This window comes from Aplidium turbinatum, chromosome 18 (assembly GCF_918807975.1).
Source record: "Aplidium turbinatum chromosome 18, kaAplTurb1.1, whole genome shotgun sequence".
NCBI classification, from domain to species: domain Eukaryota; kingdom Metazoa; phylum Chordata; class Ascidiacea; order Aplousobranchia; family Polyclinidae; genus Aplidium; species Aplidium turbinatum.
Window position 1 is genome coordinate 13,992,170 of NC_137489.1, and position 16,098 is coordinate 14,008,267.

The 16,098-nt window shown below is 36.2% G+C and overlaps 1 protein-coding gene across 1 annotated transcript in view; it reads right to left on the reverse strand.

Annotated features, from left to right (window-relative positions):
* Positions 1-15,888, reverse strand: part of LOC145787761 (potassium voltage-gated channel subfamily A member 1-like) — a 31,548-nt gene extending 15,660 nt beyond the window's left edge. Inside the window, exons 1-4 of the mRNA XM_082599582.1 lie at positions 15,838-15,888; positions 4,640-4,829; positions 3,888-4,079; positions 1,923-2,152 (exon numbers count right to left, since the gene is read on the reverse strand). Coding sequence (XP_082455708.1) covers positions 1,923-2,152; positions 3,888-4,079; positions 4,640-4,829; positions 15,838-15,870 — 645 coding nt within the window. The 5' untranslated portion in view covers positions 15,871-15,888. The remainder of the gene's footprint in view (positions 1-1,922; positions 2,153-3,887; positions 4,080-4,639; positions 4,830-15,837) is intronic.
* Between the last annotated feature and the right edge of the window lie 210 nt (positions 15,889-16,098).

Sequence of the window (16,098 nt, forward strand, 5' to 3'; positions counted from 1 at the left end):
TGACGTCGGTTCGACACCGCTCGTTGACATTAGTTATTCCTAGTGGCTAATATTAGCCTGTAACAAACGAATCGAAAACAACTGACTCTTTGATCTCACGTTCGTGTCTTCTAACTGCTTGATGTGTTGCACATCTGCTATCCACTGTGTTGTTGTAATGAGCGTAAAATAAAAAACTAATTAGATAATAATTGTCGTGTTAAATTTAGCCCACAATTCGTGAACAGCTTGAAACAGCAGTTCTATAAAGACAACATGATGAGACGACAATTTGTAAACACCAAAGGCTCATCTCTTTCAAAAAACGGAAGCAAAAGATCAAGTAGATTCATACAACATATTACATATCTACATCTCCCTAGTGTGGGGGCAAGTTACAGCAAACGACAGGGTAAATAGGGACATAAACGTCACCTACAACATATCTGCACCCAGTAACTTCACTGTTAAAGGAAAATTGAACATATTGAGTTGTCAAAAAATTCTCAGACAACAATGTACAATAAGGGATGTTGTCCATCTTCGATGTGCAATTGTACAGATCGATGTCAATTCAACCACTGTTAGAATCTCGAAGTTTGTAAAACAATTCTTCCGAGTTTGCAATAATACTTTGCTTTAAATGACGCCAAATCGATTTCGTTCATTGCTAGAATGTATGGCTCATACCCAACGTATCAAAATATGTTTTCGGAAAACTAATTAAGTTTTTATACCTTATTTTTATGACAATAAAATAGAAATTTTCCATTTTAAACATAGTCAGAATTCATACCTGATACTTTATAAAAAAAATCCTACAATTTATAGCTTTCTATTCCACTGTTATACTTGTGGCGATGTCACAAATTAATTGAGCCAATATTTAAAACGCATCTCATGTTTTATATTTTCCAGTCTCTTCTGGTCAATCATACGTAGCAAGCTACACACAATCTGAGTTTGTTTATAAACTGGGTATTTTATTACATGAAACCTTATTGCATTTTCAATTACATTAATAAATTTTTTCATTATTACCCGTACGTCTTTAGGGATTAATATAAAAAAATGCTATTTCTGTAATATTTATTGAGTTATGTCTTGTTGCTTTTATTTATTGAAAGAATGTGATGAGGATTGGTTGTCAGTTCAGTTTTTATTTATTCCGTGAAATTCGGGAAATGGTTCTGTATGGCGAGTTACCTTGTCCAATATTATCGCTGTCTATCTAAGCTGTTATAAAGCTAACAGCACTATAGTACCTAATTTCCATTTTTTTCTTTGTAGGTTATTCGCTCTGAGGATGCATATTGTCATGGAGCGCAGAATATCAGTCAAGCAATGAAACAGCTTGTATGTTTCTGCCTTTACTTTCGCATTCATCAGACGAACGTTGCAGGTATTACTGGGAAAGATAGCCTATTAGCAATGACATTTTTAAACACAAAGCATTTATCAAATCTCGTGCGTGTTAATTGCAAGGCTTCACAACATTGTGTGGAAATGGCATCACTGGTCGTGATTCTGCATTGTCGCTTAATTAGCTGTTTTTAAAATTGAAGAAATACTGAAGTAAAATAAAAAACACAAAGCTACGTTGACATGCGATAAGTTAATTTTAATACTTTCTGTGTAAATTTCACATGGTAATGGGCCTATCCTATAACATTTTTTGAACCTTTTGGTCACTTTCTTGAAAAACATTTTATAAGAAGTAGGCTACAGCAGCAATGGTCTTGAGAATAAAAAACAGCGTTGGGCTACAAAGAATGTTTCTTACTATGTTTGGCATAAACCACCTCACCTGATAACGGTTTTGGGTTAAAACTTGGTTAAAGTTTGGGTTAAAACAGTCACTTGAGTGTTAGTGATGCAGGTTGTTTCGATGCCAATTGCAGCAACCAATCAAGCATTTACCACTTCAAAACGAACATAATTACCTGATAAAAATGTAAGATTGCATCAAAAGAAGGTCTATTTCGATCAAAGAAATATTGATTTCTGCTTGGATCGAAGTATCGCTTTCTCTTTTCAGGGTTGCCAAGTAAGGTTTCCGGAAATTGTTGGAGGGTGTTCATTTGTGTTTCAAAAATTTGACCTGCAACGTTGATTACAACACGGACGCAATTCGAGCATCCGCCGCTGCCGTTGTTGAAAACATCATTATGATCTGCGAAAAAAAACAATGGTTTTGTTTAGAAAAGAATAAAGGTTGGTTGGTAAGCACTAAGCTTCTTATAACTTATCATCTAACTTGAATAATACGGCTTGGACCAACTGTCGATAAGTTAAAAACTACGATGTATTTTGACAAATGTTGTCACAGGCTATTTTGAATTAGGATTGCGTGCCGTACAAAACAAGCAAACATACATTTTGCCTACTTTCAATGTTATGCCAATGTGGGCCTTTCATGAAATTACACTACTTTCCAATAACACCTGCAAAACCACAAAAAAGCTTTGTCACTTCAGGGAGGGTAGTTTTAAAGTGCTGTCTTAGGTAATGTAAAACAACTGAAGATTTGGCTCTGCAGAAATCAAAAAAATATAAATAAGTACGTAATTTAAACCAAGCCTAGACGTAAAACTTAATCAATACTTTAGATGTGTATTGTGTATTCTAATAACTTACAAACAGCAGAGAATCAACACTATCATACAACTTGCAGAATGGAAATGTTTCAAACAAAAAGTTTTGGAAAGAAGATATGCGGGACATTGAAGAAATTGCTACAACCTTAGTGACTGTGTAGTAAAAGTGTACTTAATAAATAATTCATATTTGTAAGGTAAGCGTAGAGATTTGTCTGTTTGTTGGCTTCCTTTATTATTTAATTGATATATACCTTTCTAAGTTTTTCGTAAGTATATGCTTGCAAAATGGTGCGTACAACCAGAGCCATTGAGAGAATATTTTGGGCCAGCAGGTACCAATAAAATCATCGGGCCACAAATCAAGGCACTTCTACGAAAAACGTAGTCGTCTGTATGTCCAAAGAATACGCAGTCGTCTCTTCAAATTTCTGGGTCCCTAAATTATCCCGAAACCTCTTCACCACTTCTATAAAGTTATTGCTCTGTTGGCCTATGCCCTATACCAGTGCCGGTCTTAGGGTATTTCGGGCCCTGTGCGGAATATGCTTTGCGGGCCCCAATGACAATGATCCAATGCAGTAGCGTAGCTTGGTATTTTGAAAGGGTAGGGGAGTTTTGAAGGCCGGCGGGCAAAGCCTGACGGCGTGCTGGCCGAAGACAGCACCCAGCGGCTGGGGGTTCTTCCCCAAAAATTTTGAAAAATTACTTTGAATTTGGTGCATTCTAAGAGCATGTTCAACAAAAATTTGGGTATGAATATTACTGTAAAATGGTGCTGTCCGGTGGCATAGCGAAAAGATAAGATCATGTTTTCATCGAATTGAATGTTTTCCATTAGAAATGACAAAAATTACTGCATTTTCTGAGTAAATTGCGGGCCCCCTAATTTGTGGGCCCTGTGCGATCGCAAGATTTGCACACCCCAAAGACCGGCACTGCCTATACTATTATGGCTCAGAGGTGCACTATACAGCATTGTTGTAAAATTGATGCTATTTAAAAAAAATATTTCTTTGATTTTGTTTCTAATCAAGTGCATGCTTGCAAGCATTTGCTTTGTCCAAATGAAGTTTATTTCAATTACGATGGTCTATAAATACTGGTAGGCTTACGGTACACAATCTTTCTGAATGCATTCCTACTATTGGACGCTTTGAAAATTATTAAAGTTTCTTTTCTTCTCAGGTAATTCAAGTGAGAAATCTGGATACAAAATCAGAACTTCCAAATTAAATTTGCCAGACCGAGCTGAAAATAAGTATTGCTTTGAAAAACTACAAACAAATTTTCTTTCATCAAATACGTTACCGTCATTATCGGTTCCATTGAGGAGTTGTGTACAAAGGTGATCTTTATAGTTATGGAGCTTAGAATCGAAAGGGGCTTCAACAAATGTAGTTGTATCGTGGACAGGCTTTTCTGTCTTTTGTATGTCCTGGGTTGCATTGTCTTTTGTGACGTCATCACAATAGGTGAGAGATTGGAGGTCAGAGGGCGTTTCTGCAGAAAAAGTAAGGATAAAAACGAAAAATTATTGTTAATGTCAGTTGCATAACCAAGTTGTGAGTGCCATGGTTAGACGTTGGATAGGGAGCCGGTTCGACACCGTTGAGCATGCGGTTGTGTCGTTGGCAAGACATTCAAAGCATGCCTGACGGTGAACACGAAGATTGGCTTCCTTGCCTTCTCGTCCACTTAATCTAAATCTTCAACTACCGGGTGTAAGACTGGATACGACAGAAGAAACCCTTCGATTATAGCCTTATGGTTAATTGCTACAAAAAAGAAACTCTCAGACACTACACGCCTTGTACTGTACATGATATTCAACAATTGTTTAGCATAATAACTGCAAGGCACCGTAACAATAAATCGCAACGTACTAAAAAACGGTTGTTTATTTAGTATATAGCCAAACAAAAAATACAGACAAAACTGGTAAAATCTGGTTGTACCGACAGCTACCGTGCAGTCAAAACCAGCTTGTCAATAGTTTTATGTTTATTTGAGTGGTTAAAAAGTGAAAAGCTTGACTCTGGGACTTGACAAAAGAATTTTACCTTTTGCGACTTGACGTTTTCTTGATCTCAATGTCCCTTCGTTCCTGGATGACTCACTGAGTGGTGAGTCAGAGAAAACTTCAAAGTCCCCCGCACAACCAAGCCTCGGTTCCGCCAAGGTAGGATTATAGACTAAACCTGATCCACCGGAAATGTGGCTACCGTTTTCACGGTTAGTATGATTTGCATTCTAAAACGAATTAAAGTGACAAGATGAGATTATTCCGTTTTTGTTTATTTTCCGTATTTGTGAAACTACTGCATATTCTGGCTCATTATTCTATTCAACTACCTCATGTATTGATGTCGTTTTTTTAAGAACAACAGTGCTGTATCCACTGTATCTATAATGTAATTTATCATGAAAGGTGAAAAAAGCACTACTGTGCTTGCAACACCATTATTATTATGATGATAACAAGGTAATTTTCTCACAATGTTTTTAAGAAAAAATTACTTTTCATCTGCATGCTACAGTGGCAAACAACAAAACATTTAATACACTAGTCATTGTTTGCGATGTAAAACACAAAGAAATTATGTCGCGAGACAAATGCAGCTCATGCCGTAAAAGAATATTTTGCATCCTGGGCTAGCTTCAATTGTTTCGCCACATTTCACTTTAAATAAGCGAAAAATAAATAAGGATTTTTTCCTGCATCGGTAACTCAAAGTGGTGTTTATTAATTTACTGTAGGCTTGCAGATAATAGTTAAAAATAAAATGCTAGTCAAATTCTTAATAATCTTGGCATAAAAATACAGCAGCTTATGTCAAAGTAACATTTTTTATGATTGTTTTGCAAATATTGTTACCAACTTCACCTAGTTGAGTAGCACGAAAGCGTAGTCACTAGTCAGGTTCACTAGATACGGTAGCTAACCATCGAGCTTATCATAAAGCTTTAAAGCAGAGGCGTGCAACATACGGCCCGCGGGCCAGAGCACGGCCCGCGGTACCCATTTACGTGGCCCGCACATTCTTCATCAAGTAGTCCATTATTTTTAAATACTTTTCGCTGTTAGATCGGAGGATGTTGTTATTTGTAACATCATCATTAGCATTATTGACTTTTAGCATTAATACATCATTAGCATTAGTGTTGCGTCATTAGCAAGCGTTGTAGAAAACCGCCTTGTTCTTCTGGCAATGATTCAGTAACATAAATCTTACTTTATGGGTGCAGTGTGGTGAATATATTAATATTTATTCTACAAAAAGCTTAGCATAGTAGAAATGTCCACAAGTAAGAAAAGGAAGGTTGATTATGAAAGGCGGAAGTTCAACAATGAGTGGTGTATAAATTAATTCGTTGTTCAACACAATCAAGATGTTGTTTGCCTGATTTGTCAAAACACTACAGCGGTAATGAAAGAGTACAATATCAAGCGACGCTACTGTGCAAAACACTCTGCTAATTATTATAGCATAATAGCATTGCATTGTGAAAGCAGTTCTTTTCAAAAATGAAGCTGTTCAAGACGAAATGCAGGAATCAGCTTACGGATGAGCAGTATGAGCACTTGTCAAGTCAACTTCGAGTTGCCACTTCCTCCGTCAAAGCTGACATTGGCAAGATCTCTGGACAGAGAAGATATCAGACATCTCATTAATCACTCACTCAATGTGTAAATTGATTGTGTGTACTTTTCCATTAAATAAATTTTTTATATAAATTCATGTGTCATTCGATAGACTGGCCCTCAGCATCATCACAATTGTACGTTGTGGCCCATTGCGATAAACAGTTGCACGCCCCTGCTTTAAAGCATAGCGTATAATAGTTTTGATAACTTTTAGCTTAGAAAAGCTTCGCTTGGCACTTGCTGCGGAAACTACAGGTGTAAGAAGAATTGACAAAACACCAGACCCGACAGCATATCTTGTAGTGTCATGGAAGTCTTTCAGTTACGACTGTTAGTTCACAGGCTCACGTTGTTGCTGTTCATTTTTTTCTATATAAGTCAAAGATTGTTCTAATGTTTTGCAATAATCTCTTGTAAAAAAAAATTTGTTTCAAGTTTAATTCACAAACATAGGCTACCGGTCTTTTTGAGCCCTTCGATTTGTAGGTTATTTGCAAATGCAGAGTTGCCAATTGCCATGCTCTTAAAACTGTTCGAGTGTTCGTCTTGGTTGTAGTTTCTAATTCAGTAATTGTTGCAATTAGGCTACTTTAAAATGCATTACAAGTTTAACGTCTAAGAAACCCAAGCTGTATGAGTGCCACTATCGATCTTTAAAAGTCGTATTGTCTAAACTGCTCTGAGAGCAAATGTTAAATGTATTAACATAATTATACAAAAATAGGCTACAGGTCGTCAAAAGGTTAGGTCAAACGTACAGTTTAAAACGTAATTAGAACGCGGCGTCGCAAACATAAACTATAGCGAGTTCCCAACTGAATAATCAAATTACAGGCTATTAGCAACAAATGATGAACAACTGGTAAACTGCATAGCCTGGACTACGCAGAATAGCAATCAAGTCAAAAATCAACTTTCTAGTTTTCTGACAAAAGACAGAAGCAATGTCATATAATTTGCATTCTCCTGCCTAGACGTGGACAATTAAAATTGTTTAGCTTTTCGAAATCAAATTAGAATCGCAGCAAGTCAGTTTTAATTTTAATTCGATCACAATTATCAAATTTCTGTAAACTATCGATCTTTAATTGTAAGAAAATTCAAAGTGCAAGGTTATCAAGTGAAATCAAATTTACTACGTGTCGAAATAAAATTTATATGCAAGAAAATCGGAAAAAATGTACATGTGTAAGTGATGAAGAGGGATGATTTCAGTGCTGTATTCGTAGGGTATACGGCGGTATACGCAGTATACTCTCTGCTTTTTCGAGCAATTATAAGCTTAGTATACCCTCTGGTTTTCCAAATAGAGTGCCTATGCTATCCTTACGCTACTGATTCTTGACAACTACTAACTATAACTACTTATCCCTTTGAGGACCAATGGTAATACGAGTGTACAATGGTACATGGGTGTACCATGAACCCGTTCTGAGAGTTTTATCATTCAATCAATTCATTCAGAGCAGTGTTAGCAGAATGCAAATGAGACTTTGTGCTAATGCCGACACTAACAATGGTCAGCTACTGGTTAATAGGCTATTGCTAACTTTGCAACCTGAAAAAATGATAGAAGGAAATTTGCGTCATGGAGAAGCAGAAGTGAGAAGAATTTGTAGACTTTTTGACATTGATGAAACACAGTCAATCCAAGAGCTAAGCGACTTTAGTGAAAAAGTTGAAATTGTGCCCAATAATTTGAAGCCTCTCTTGTCAGCTATTTCAACTTTCCTTGTTCTACAGCAGAATGTGAACGTGGTTTCAGTTTATTGAACGATATTATCACAGGTTCAAGAGCATCTTTGCTTATTGATAATGTGGGCTGTTCGATGTTTACTAAACTTAATTGCAATGGACCACCTGTGGCTCAATTTACTGCTAAAAAATGTGTAAGATCCTGGCTGCCAAACCACCGATCAGCTAAGGATACTAAATCCCAAATTTGTAAAGAGGATAAAGATGTAGATTCTTCTCGGCAGGCTGTTTGGAATGTAGGCCTATTCATAAAAAATAAACATATTTTGTACCTCTCGTCCAATTTTGATGTTGATAATTCATGTTATGGAAGAATAAAGATTAGTATTTTGCAAGTTGTGTATTTATCATTTTATCAAATCTGAGACAGTATACCCTGTGCTTTTTTTACGAATACAGCAATGGATGATTTGCTTGCTGGGTAAGTCTGTCACAGACCATTTGCACGCGTAGCAAAAATCCTGTTAGAAGCCAATAAAGCCTACTTTCTTTGGTGATATCAAATACTGAAGAAGGCATTAAATCAGGCGTTCAAATGACGTTTTAATGCGATTACGAAACATCATTAACAGTGTTGGACAAATCAACGGTTTTTAACAACCTGTCATTCGTAGCCTAGGTCTGACTCACAAGTATGTTCAACCGGACTTGTTGCATGCAGGAATAAATCTTATAAATAGGTTTACTACTATTTCTACAAAAATATTAACTAACTGTTAACGCTACATGAATACAGGAGCATAGTGCATAAGGCGGCGTATCGCACATAGACCTAGTTATTTTTTTCTTCTTTTTTTGATTTTTTTTTGTACTGTAATGCAATATTGTTACATTACAAAAGTATAAATTACAATGGTATTAAAATGAGAGTAAACAATATTTTTTGTGGGGGCAACATAAAATTTGGTGAGAGGGGAAGATTTCCCTCCAACCCCGTGGCTACGTCCCTGACTCAATGTGCTTTCATAATGATCAGATGATTTCTACATGAGGCTGTGTTAAATGGACAAAGCAGTTCCTGACATTCATTATAGTCAACACAGATTTCAACCTACTGATTTTACCATATGGTAACGATAAACGATCATTACCATATGATAATTATAAACGATCGTTACCATATGGTAACAAAATAGAAAAGTTTGGAAAAGCTGTACCAAATTAAATGGTTGTCTGCAATCCTTCGACAATGCTTGTGGGCATTGCTTACTGCTGTGTGTGTGTTTTTTTTAGGGTTTTTGGTTTTTAGTTTGAATATGGCGACTTTGACTGATACAAATAAATAGTGATATCTGAACATAAAAATTCAAAGTATTTTCTGGATGTCAGTACTCAGTAGTAGTTTTACATGTGCATTCTTTTTCATTTGTTTGTGACGTTTGAAATCTCTTTTACGACCAGAACTTTGCATTCTTAACATCTTCGATCAATGACCAACCAAAAAAGCAGTTAGATGTAAAAAGTATTTAAACACTCTTGTTATAGATCATTTCCTTCAATTAAACTCTGAACCAAATTGGACTGAAGATTAGAATAACAAATTATAGAAGCTATGAACAGTTTAATTTTGGATGAAATTGATCTTATTGAAATTAAAATAAGCTGCTAGATGTTTGTACCACGCAGTATTAAAAAAAGTCCTGCTTGTATTCGCTGTATAGCCTCTTGACAATAGAAGATTAAAAAGGGACAGCCTAGCAAAGTTTGCATTCGTACCTCACGAGTAGCGGTAACTGTTCAGCTTTTCAAAAAGTGGCCAGCAATGTTATGTAGCTTTTAATTTTCTTCAGTGGTCCCTGAGGAATGTTTAGGCATCGTGATTGCAATGTTATCGATTGAACAATTTTTCGTTGCAAATTCCTGCTTAGACGTAGCTCATTGGTTAATATCTTTACTTTTGTTTTGGTGAGCTTTAGATCAATACCAGGTTGAAACATACTTAACAATAATCTTCAATCACCCGACATAAGTTTCGATATGACAAAAGAACAGTCTAATAAAAACAAAAAATTAAGTTGTAAGGTGATGGTACAGTACACAGACTGCCTATACTATGGTACAAAGCAATTGAATCTTTGTAGACATAGCTAAATTTTCTCCACTCCACAAAAAGTTTATAAGCTACAGGCAAAGTCTATATCTTATTTAAAAATATAATGAAAACTTTGATTACATTTGCATCAAACTGTGCGTTTTCCTAGACCAGGGTGGTCCAAACCCTGGCACGCGGGCCGCATGGACCACCCTGTCTTGGACCACCCTGTCCTAGGCAATAAATGAATAAATAAGCAAGATATCTCTCATTAGGTTTTTTAGCTTTTTCCATGCATATCTATGCAGAGCGCATGATAAAAGTTTGAACCTAAAAACTAACAAACGTCTTAAAACATAGCCAAATATAAATAATTATTTTGGAATGGCGTAGTTTATGCGGCGATGTATTCATGGATGACACAAAAAACATTTCTTAACAAAGTGGCCTTTACTACAGCTTTTGATAAGAACTCAACAAATTCCGTCACAGCTTTGCAAAAACTTTCTTCTGTAAATCTAAACAACTCAAATGTGATTTCGCAATGGTTCCTAATATAATAACGGCCACTTTTAAAAAAATGCAGTCAAATCGACAATGGTAATCGTTGTACTTTAGATTTTGCATTGCAAGCTACGTTAGAGTCAAATAATTGAAACCATGCAAGTAACTTCGCCCCTTCATAAATGGTTTATCACATAGGCCTACTTTTGGAGATTCAAAATCACCCCCTCTCCGGAAAAAAGCGCAATTTTCATGAATGTAAGATAGGTTTAAGCTGGATGACAATAATAATTCTTTGAAAATTAAAGTCTAGTTTCGGAATATTTCGGGCTTGAGGCTACGATTCTACGAAGCTCCTTTCAAAGTGAAATAAGCTAGGTCCTACTAATATAAAACCAAAGATATTTATTCAGCTGAGCTGTTTTGTGGCAAATAATAAAATAATTCTAGAAAAGTTTGGATTACTTAAATGTTGCCCAACAGGAAGAAAGATACTACATATAGGCTACTGTATTCAAATATCCTATACAACCTCTTAAGTCGTAACTGATCCAAAAATTAGACAGAACAGTAAATCAATTTGTCATTCTAAACAAGACTTGACAGCTATCGATTGGTGTGCTTGCATGTGTTTTAAACTAAGATAGCTTTACACTAAAAGCCTTTAAGTTACAACAAACATGGTAAACAGAAACCTCGTTGGTGGCAGAGGTGATTACTTGAGTGGTTTTCCAGAATGGCTATTTTAACGACAAACTTTTTAAACAGAGATACTCCAGAGATCTAGAACGGACTTAGAAATGGTGGTGTGCATGTGTACATTCAAAACAATACGACAATCGGTGACGATTTAAAACGACGTGGAGGAGATGTGTCAACGACAATCGAAGTGTTTTACTGTACACTTGTTTCCAACTGGAACAACGTATCAGGTCATTTCGTTAAATTTATAAATTTGATTGGCTCGGAAGTGACTCCATTGTTAGAGAAAACGTACTTTTCCAGCTGGATGATTGTTAAATACAGATCAGTGATAGCAGCACATCTTTTCACTCTCTTCAAATTTTCGTACTCTCTTTTGAATTTCAAGAGGAAGTAAAACTCAGCAATGTATTCCTATGGGTTGAATGTAATTCCTCTTCCTTTCTACATACCACGATCACACCTTATATATCAAACTTGCTTGTGGGTCTTGGACTTAGTTTGCTGATGATTGGGTAAATTTGTGAGTAAGTAGCCTATAGTGTTCAAAACGTTATGCATCTTATTCAGAGTAAAAGTTTTTACGTAAAACAGCAACATTCTCTCAAGTTTCAAAAAGTCTCTGTGGATGGCAAAAGCAAAACACGCTCATATGACGTATCACATTCTGAAGTGGGATGTTGACAACATGTAGTATTGAATCGCTTTTATAGTAGCCTACAATGAAAAGGTCAGTTAAAAAAAAGCAACAAAATTTTACTACATTTTTGGGTAACTTTTAACACGGCTTTATACAGTACCGTACCTAAAGCAGCTTCTCCGATGCTGAATCAAAACTATGAGTGCACAACACATATTCATTATATTACAAAAACATATTATGACTTATTGCCTTTGGGTGGACACCATTTCCCTAAACTAGGCCTACTATACTTTGGGCTTTGTTGCGGTCGTTGCGCCAACTTATTGCTACTGTTCCGTCATAGATGGTAACCTTAAAGTTTGTTTTAATCACGTAGCCTAAGAATTACCAAATTTGATGCAAGAGCATTATAATGGATACTTGCGCCCAAAACAGGGTGCAAGCAGGCCCGCAACCAGCAAATATTTTCGGGGGGGGCATTTAATTTTTATCAAAGAACAAACATTAAAATGATGCATTGTGACATTTTTATGTTAATGTCCACGCCCATTGATAGAGTGTGTGGCACTACCATGCTACGGTTCAATGGTCATAATCTATGTCAATCACGTTTTTGTTTAGTACAGCATTAAAGGAAACTAGCCTTTGTAACCTTTTCTCATTTAGCTATGACTACCCAAGGAAGAAAATTACGATATCACAGTAATGTGTTCAGTCGGTTACAAATAAAATACAACATCTGTAGGCTACGAACTGCATTGGCACGACTGGAGTCATAAATTAATCAATAACATATATTTACATCAACATAAACAAACAGATACATATGAATAAACTTAACACGGTAATTACAAATTACAATCCTGAAACATTTTGTTGGCTCAACAAGTTTTTATGTTTGTAGGCCCAAAGAAGTTGACTTTGCAAATGCAAAATGACATTTTAATTTAGAGCATAATGTCTAACTTTCTATTTGATTTGGCAAGTTCGTTTAACACCAATTCCGCGCTTGGAATTTGAGTACGATGGATTTGCATGAGAGCTAGTCCAGAAAGCCTGTCCTGCCCCATAGTGCTTCCAAGGTAACTTTTCAAGCGTCGTAAACAGCTAAATGTTCTTTTTGCAGAAGCAATTGTGACTGGAAGTGTAGCCAAAATTATCAAGAGTTTGTAAATGTTTGGATAAAACTCTTTTTGGGATTCTATTGCTGACACCGCATCCATCGCACTTGCTGGCCTTTCACTTTCAAGAAATCATTTAAAATCAGATTTACAAATGCCTAAGCCCAACTGAGTAGCTTATTCACCACGCTATCGCAGCTGCTTTTGATCTCGAATTATTTAGTTGTTTTTAAACGCTTTTTATGGTGATGATGGATGCTGACATTATGTATACGCTAACGAAACAGATAATGAGGATGTCAGCCTAATTTATCGAACAAAATTGTTAGCAAAGCTTCCAACCAGCGTAGCCTACTTTCGGTTTCGATAGTCTACACTCTACAGTACGTGCACGGACATTTTGCCGAAAGGACATTTTGCCGAAAGACATTTTGCCGAAAGGACATTTTGCCGAAACTCATTTTGCCGACAAGACTAATTACCGAATTCTATAATTTCGCCAATTTGTCTAATTGGCATTTAGTCCTTTCGGCAATTAGTCTTTCGGCAAAATGAGTTTCGAAAAAATGTCTATTCGGCAAAATATCTTTCGGCAAAATGTCCCTTCGACAAAATGTCAGGGTACCCTACAGTATGGCTGTACGTGTACGACGTATAGTAGGGCCTACATTTCATACTGCATAAAACGCTTAAAAATTTTTCAAAAAATTTCGGGGGGGGGCAAATGCCCCCAATGCCCCCCTGGTTGCGGGCTTGGGTGCAAGGGATGCGTTTTGATTTGTACGGTGGTTACTACGTAGGGCTGGAACTCTTGCACGTTTTTTGCAACCAAACAAACTTGGTTAGATTTCGTGACGGAACCAAAATAAGGAATTTTCAGTGAAAATGAAATGACTTTTCGAACATGCTGCAGTGCCATCTTTGCTAGTGAGGTTCTGAACTGTACAAAATCGACAGCTGGACAATTGATGACCGTGCAAAAGTTAAAAACCTAATGCAAAATTAAACGCCTTTTACAACCGCAGTGAATTCTGAAAGCAGCCAAGCCTACGCTTGATATTTAGACTACACTGACGATCAAACTGCACAGGTTTGTAAAGCGGATTTTATAAGTCCATCATGTATCAAGAAGCACACATCTTTCAAGTAGGAGCTGTGAAATCATGATTGATAAAATCTGACATTTGAAGTCAAGTAAATATTTGTCATGTTTTTGAGTAAATTAATGCATAAAATATTTGACAACTCCGGTAACATGTGGACAAAGGTAACTCTTGGACTGCTGAATCGATGAACAAAGCTTAGAAATAAAGTAGACTGCATACAACGGATCGATGACTGACTATAGCGCTTTCAAAGTTCTAATTTGAAAATTAGGCTCTAACTCTAAGTCTAGTCAAATGTTTGTGTGACTTTGAAGAATGCTCTACGAAGTAGACACAGATATTACACATATAGTTCTATTTTTAATTTTGTGTTGTTCAGTGTTCACCCATGCGTCACCTAATAAAATAGCCATTTAGACCTCAATCGAACGAAAATGAAGGACCCCATACTCGAGTTTCACCGTCACCTCCGAGATAACAAGGTCAATTGCGCAATGTATGACGTCACAATCGGACAATTGGCCTTATTATCTCGGAGGTGACGGTTCCCCCTTGTTTGGGATCATCCATGGTGCATATCCATGTGTCTTGAGCGGGAATCGAACTCCCAACTTATATGGGAATTGCAGCAACAACAGCTTCATTGTCTTGAAACATGGCCGAGTGGTTAAGAGCGGCATATTGAACACCGGAGTACAATCTCGGCGGAGGTTCGATTCCCACTCAAGTCGGAGATGTTTACTCTCAAGCCGCTCAAGAAGCATGGACATGCACAACTGATCAACCCAAACAAAGGTAAAACTCGAGTGTGGTGTCTTCCATTTTTGTTCAATCGGAGCTTTAATAACTACAAATCTCCACATCTCTTTGATTCTTCTAATAAAGTAGCCTATGTTATATACCTAGAGATGTGAGTCGTTTTTTGCTCGTTGTTTTAAAAAAAAAACATTAAAAAAAATAAAAAAATAACGAAAATATAAAACGCAATCGTTTTTTTGCACCAACAATCTGTCTAAAGTTTAAATGTTGGAACAAAATTTGTACTTCTTCTCTAAAATATTTGTTGTGAAATAATCAAGACATCGATAAGTTACCAAAATACAACTTTGTCACTAAAACTTTTCATTAAAATCTTCTTTAGACTTCACCAAAGATTAAAAAGTATGCGTAGTGTGATAAAATACCCAAAAAACGTATAGCGTTTCACCCTAAAATTAGTAAATTCAAGTGTATTACATTTGAATTGAAAGAACTTGAATTTGTCAATTGAGTGTGGTACTGTTTACTTTTTTATTGATAAGTAAACCTGTACCAGTCGACTAGACTGTAGATTCACTAACTAGACTTTAAAGAAAATCATAATAGGCCTACTCCATTATAATTCATTATCATAGGCTATGAAATGGCCATGTAAAAAATATAATGAAAGAAATGAAAGAAAGAAACAAATTAATAAAAGAAATTCAGACAAGCAAGAAAGGAGGCTGATTGTTAACATGGTCACTACTGGGACCGAACAATCCTCATAGCATTTGAAGTTGAGTGGTTCATTGGTACCACTTGCTGAGGATGCGACCACACTTCTGAGTTACAGAATTTAGTCAAAACTGCAGCAACTAATTTATAAGAAGTCATTCAGCAGCTATAATTGCAACAACATTGATTTAAAAATACAGTAATCAAAACAGAAAAACGCAATTTTTATATTCAATCCAAGAGTTATTGAATTAATAAAAGAGAAGCAATTACCTCAAAATCGTAGGTATGGCTCACTTGCATCATGGCACCAGTTGTGGCACTTTCTTGTAGTCATTTACTGCTGATTCGCTCAATGTAAGTCCTATTCTTTTGATTTTATGTCAGCAGGATAACTTTGATTTGCTTTCAAGGTTTATATTGTCAGATTTACTAAGCCACATAATATATTACTAAGCCACACAGTTGGCATTGCCAGCTACAACTCACACACAGTTTAGTTCAACTAGTACTTATCTTTTGCTAGTTTGCGTG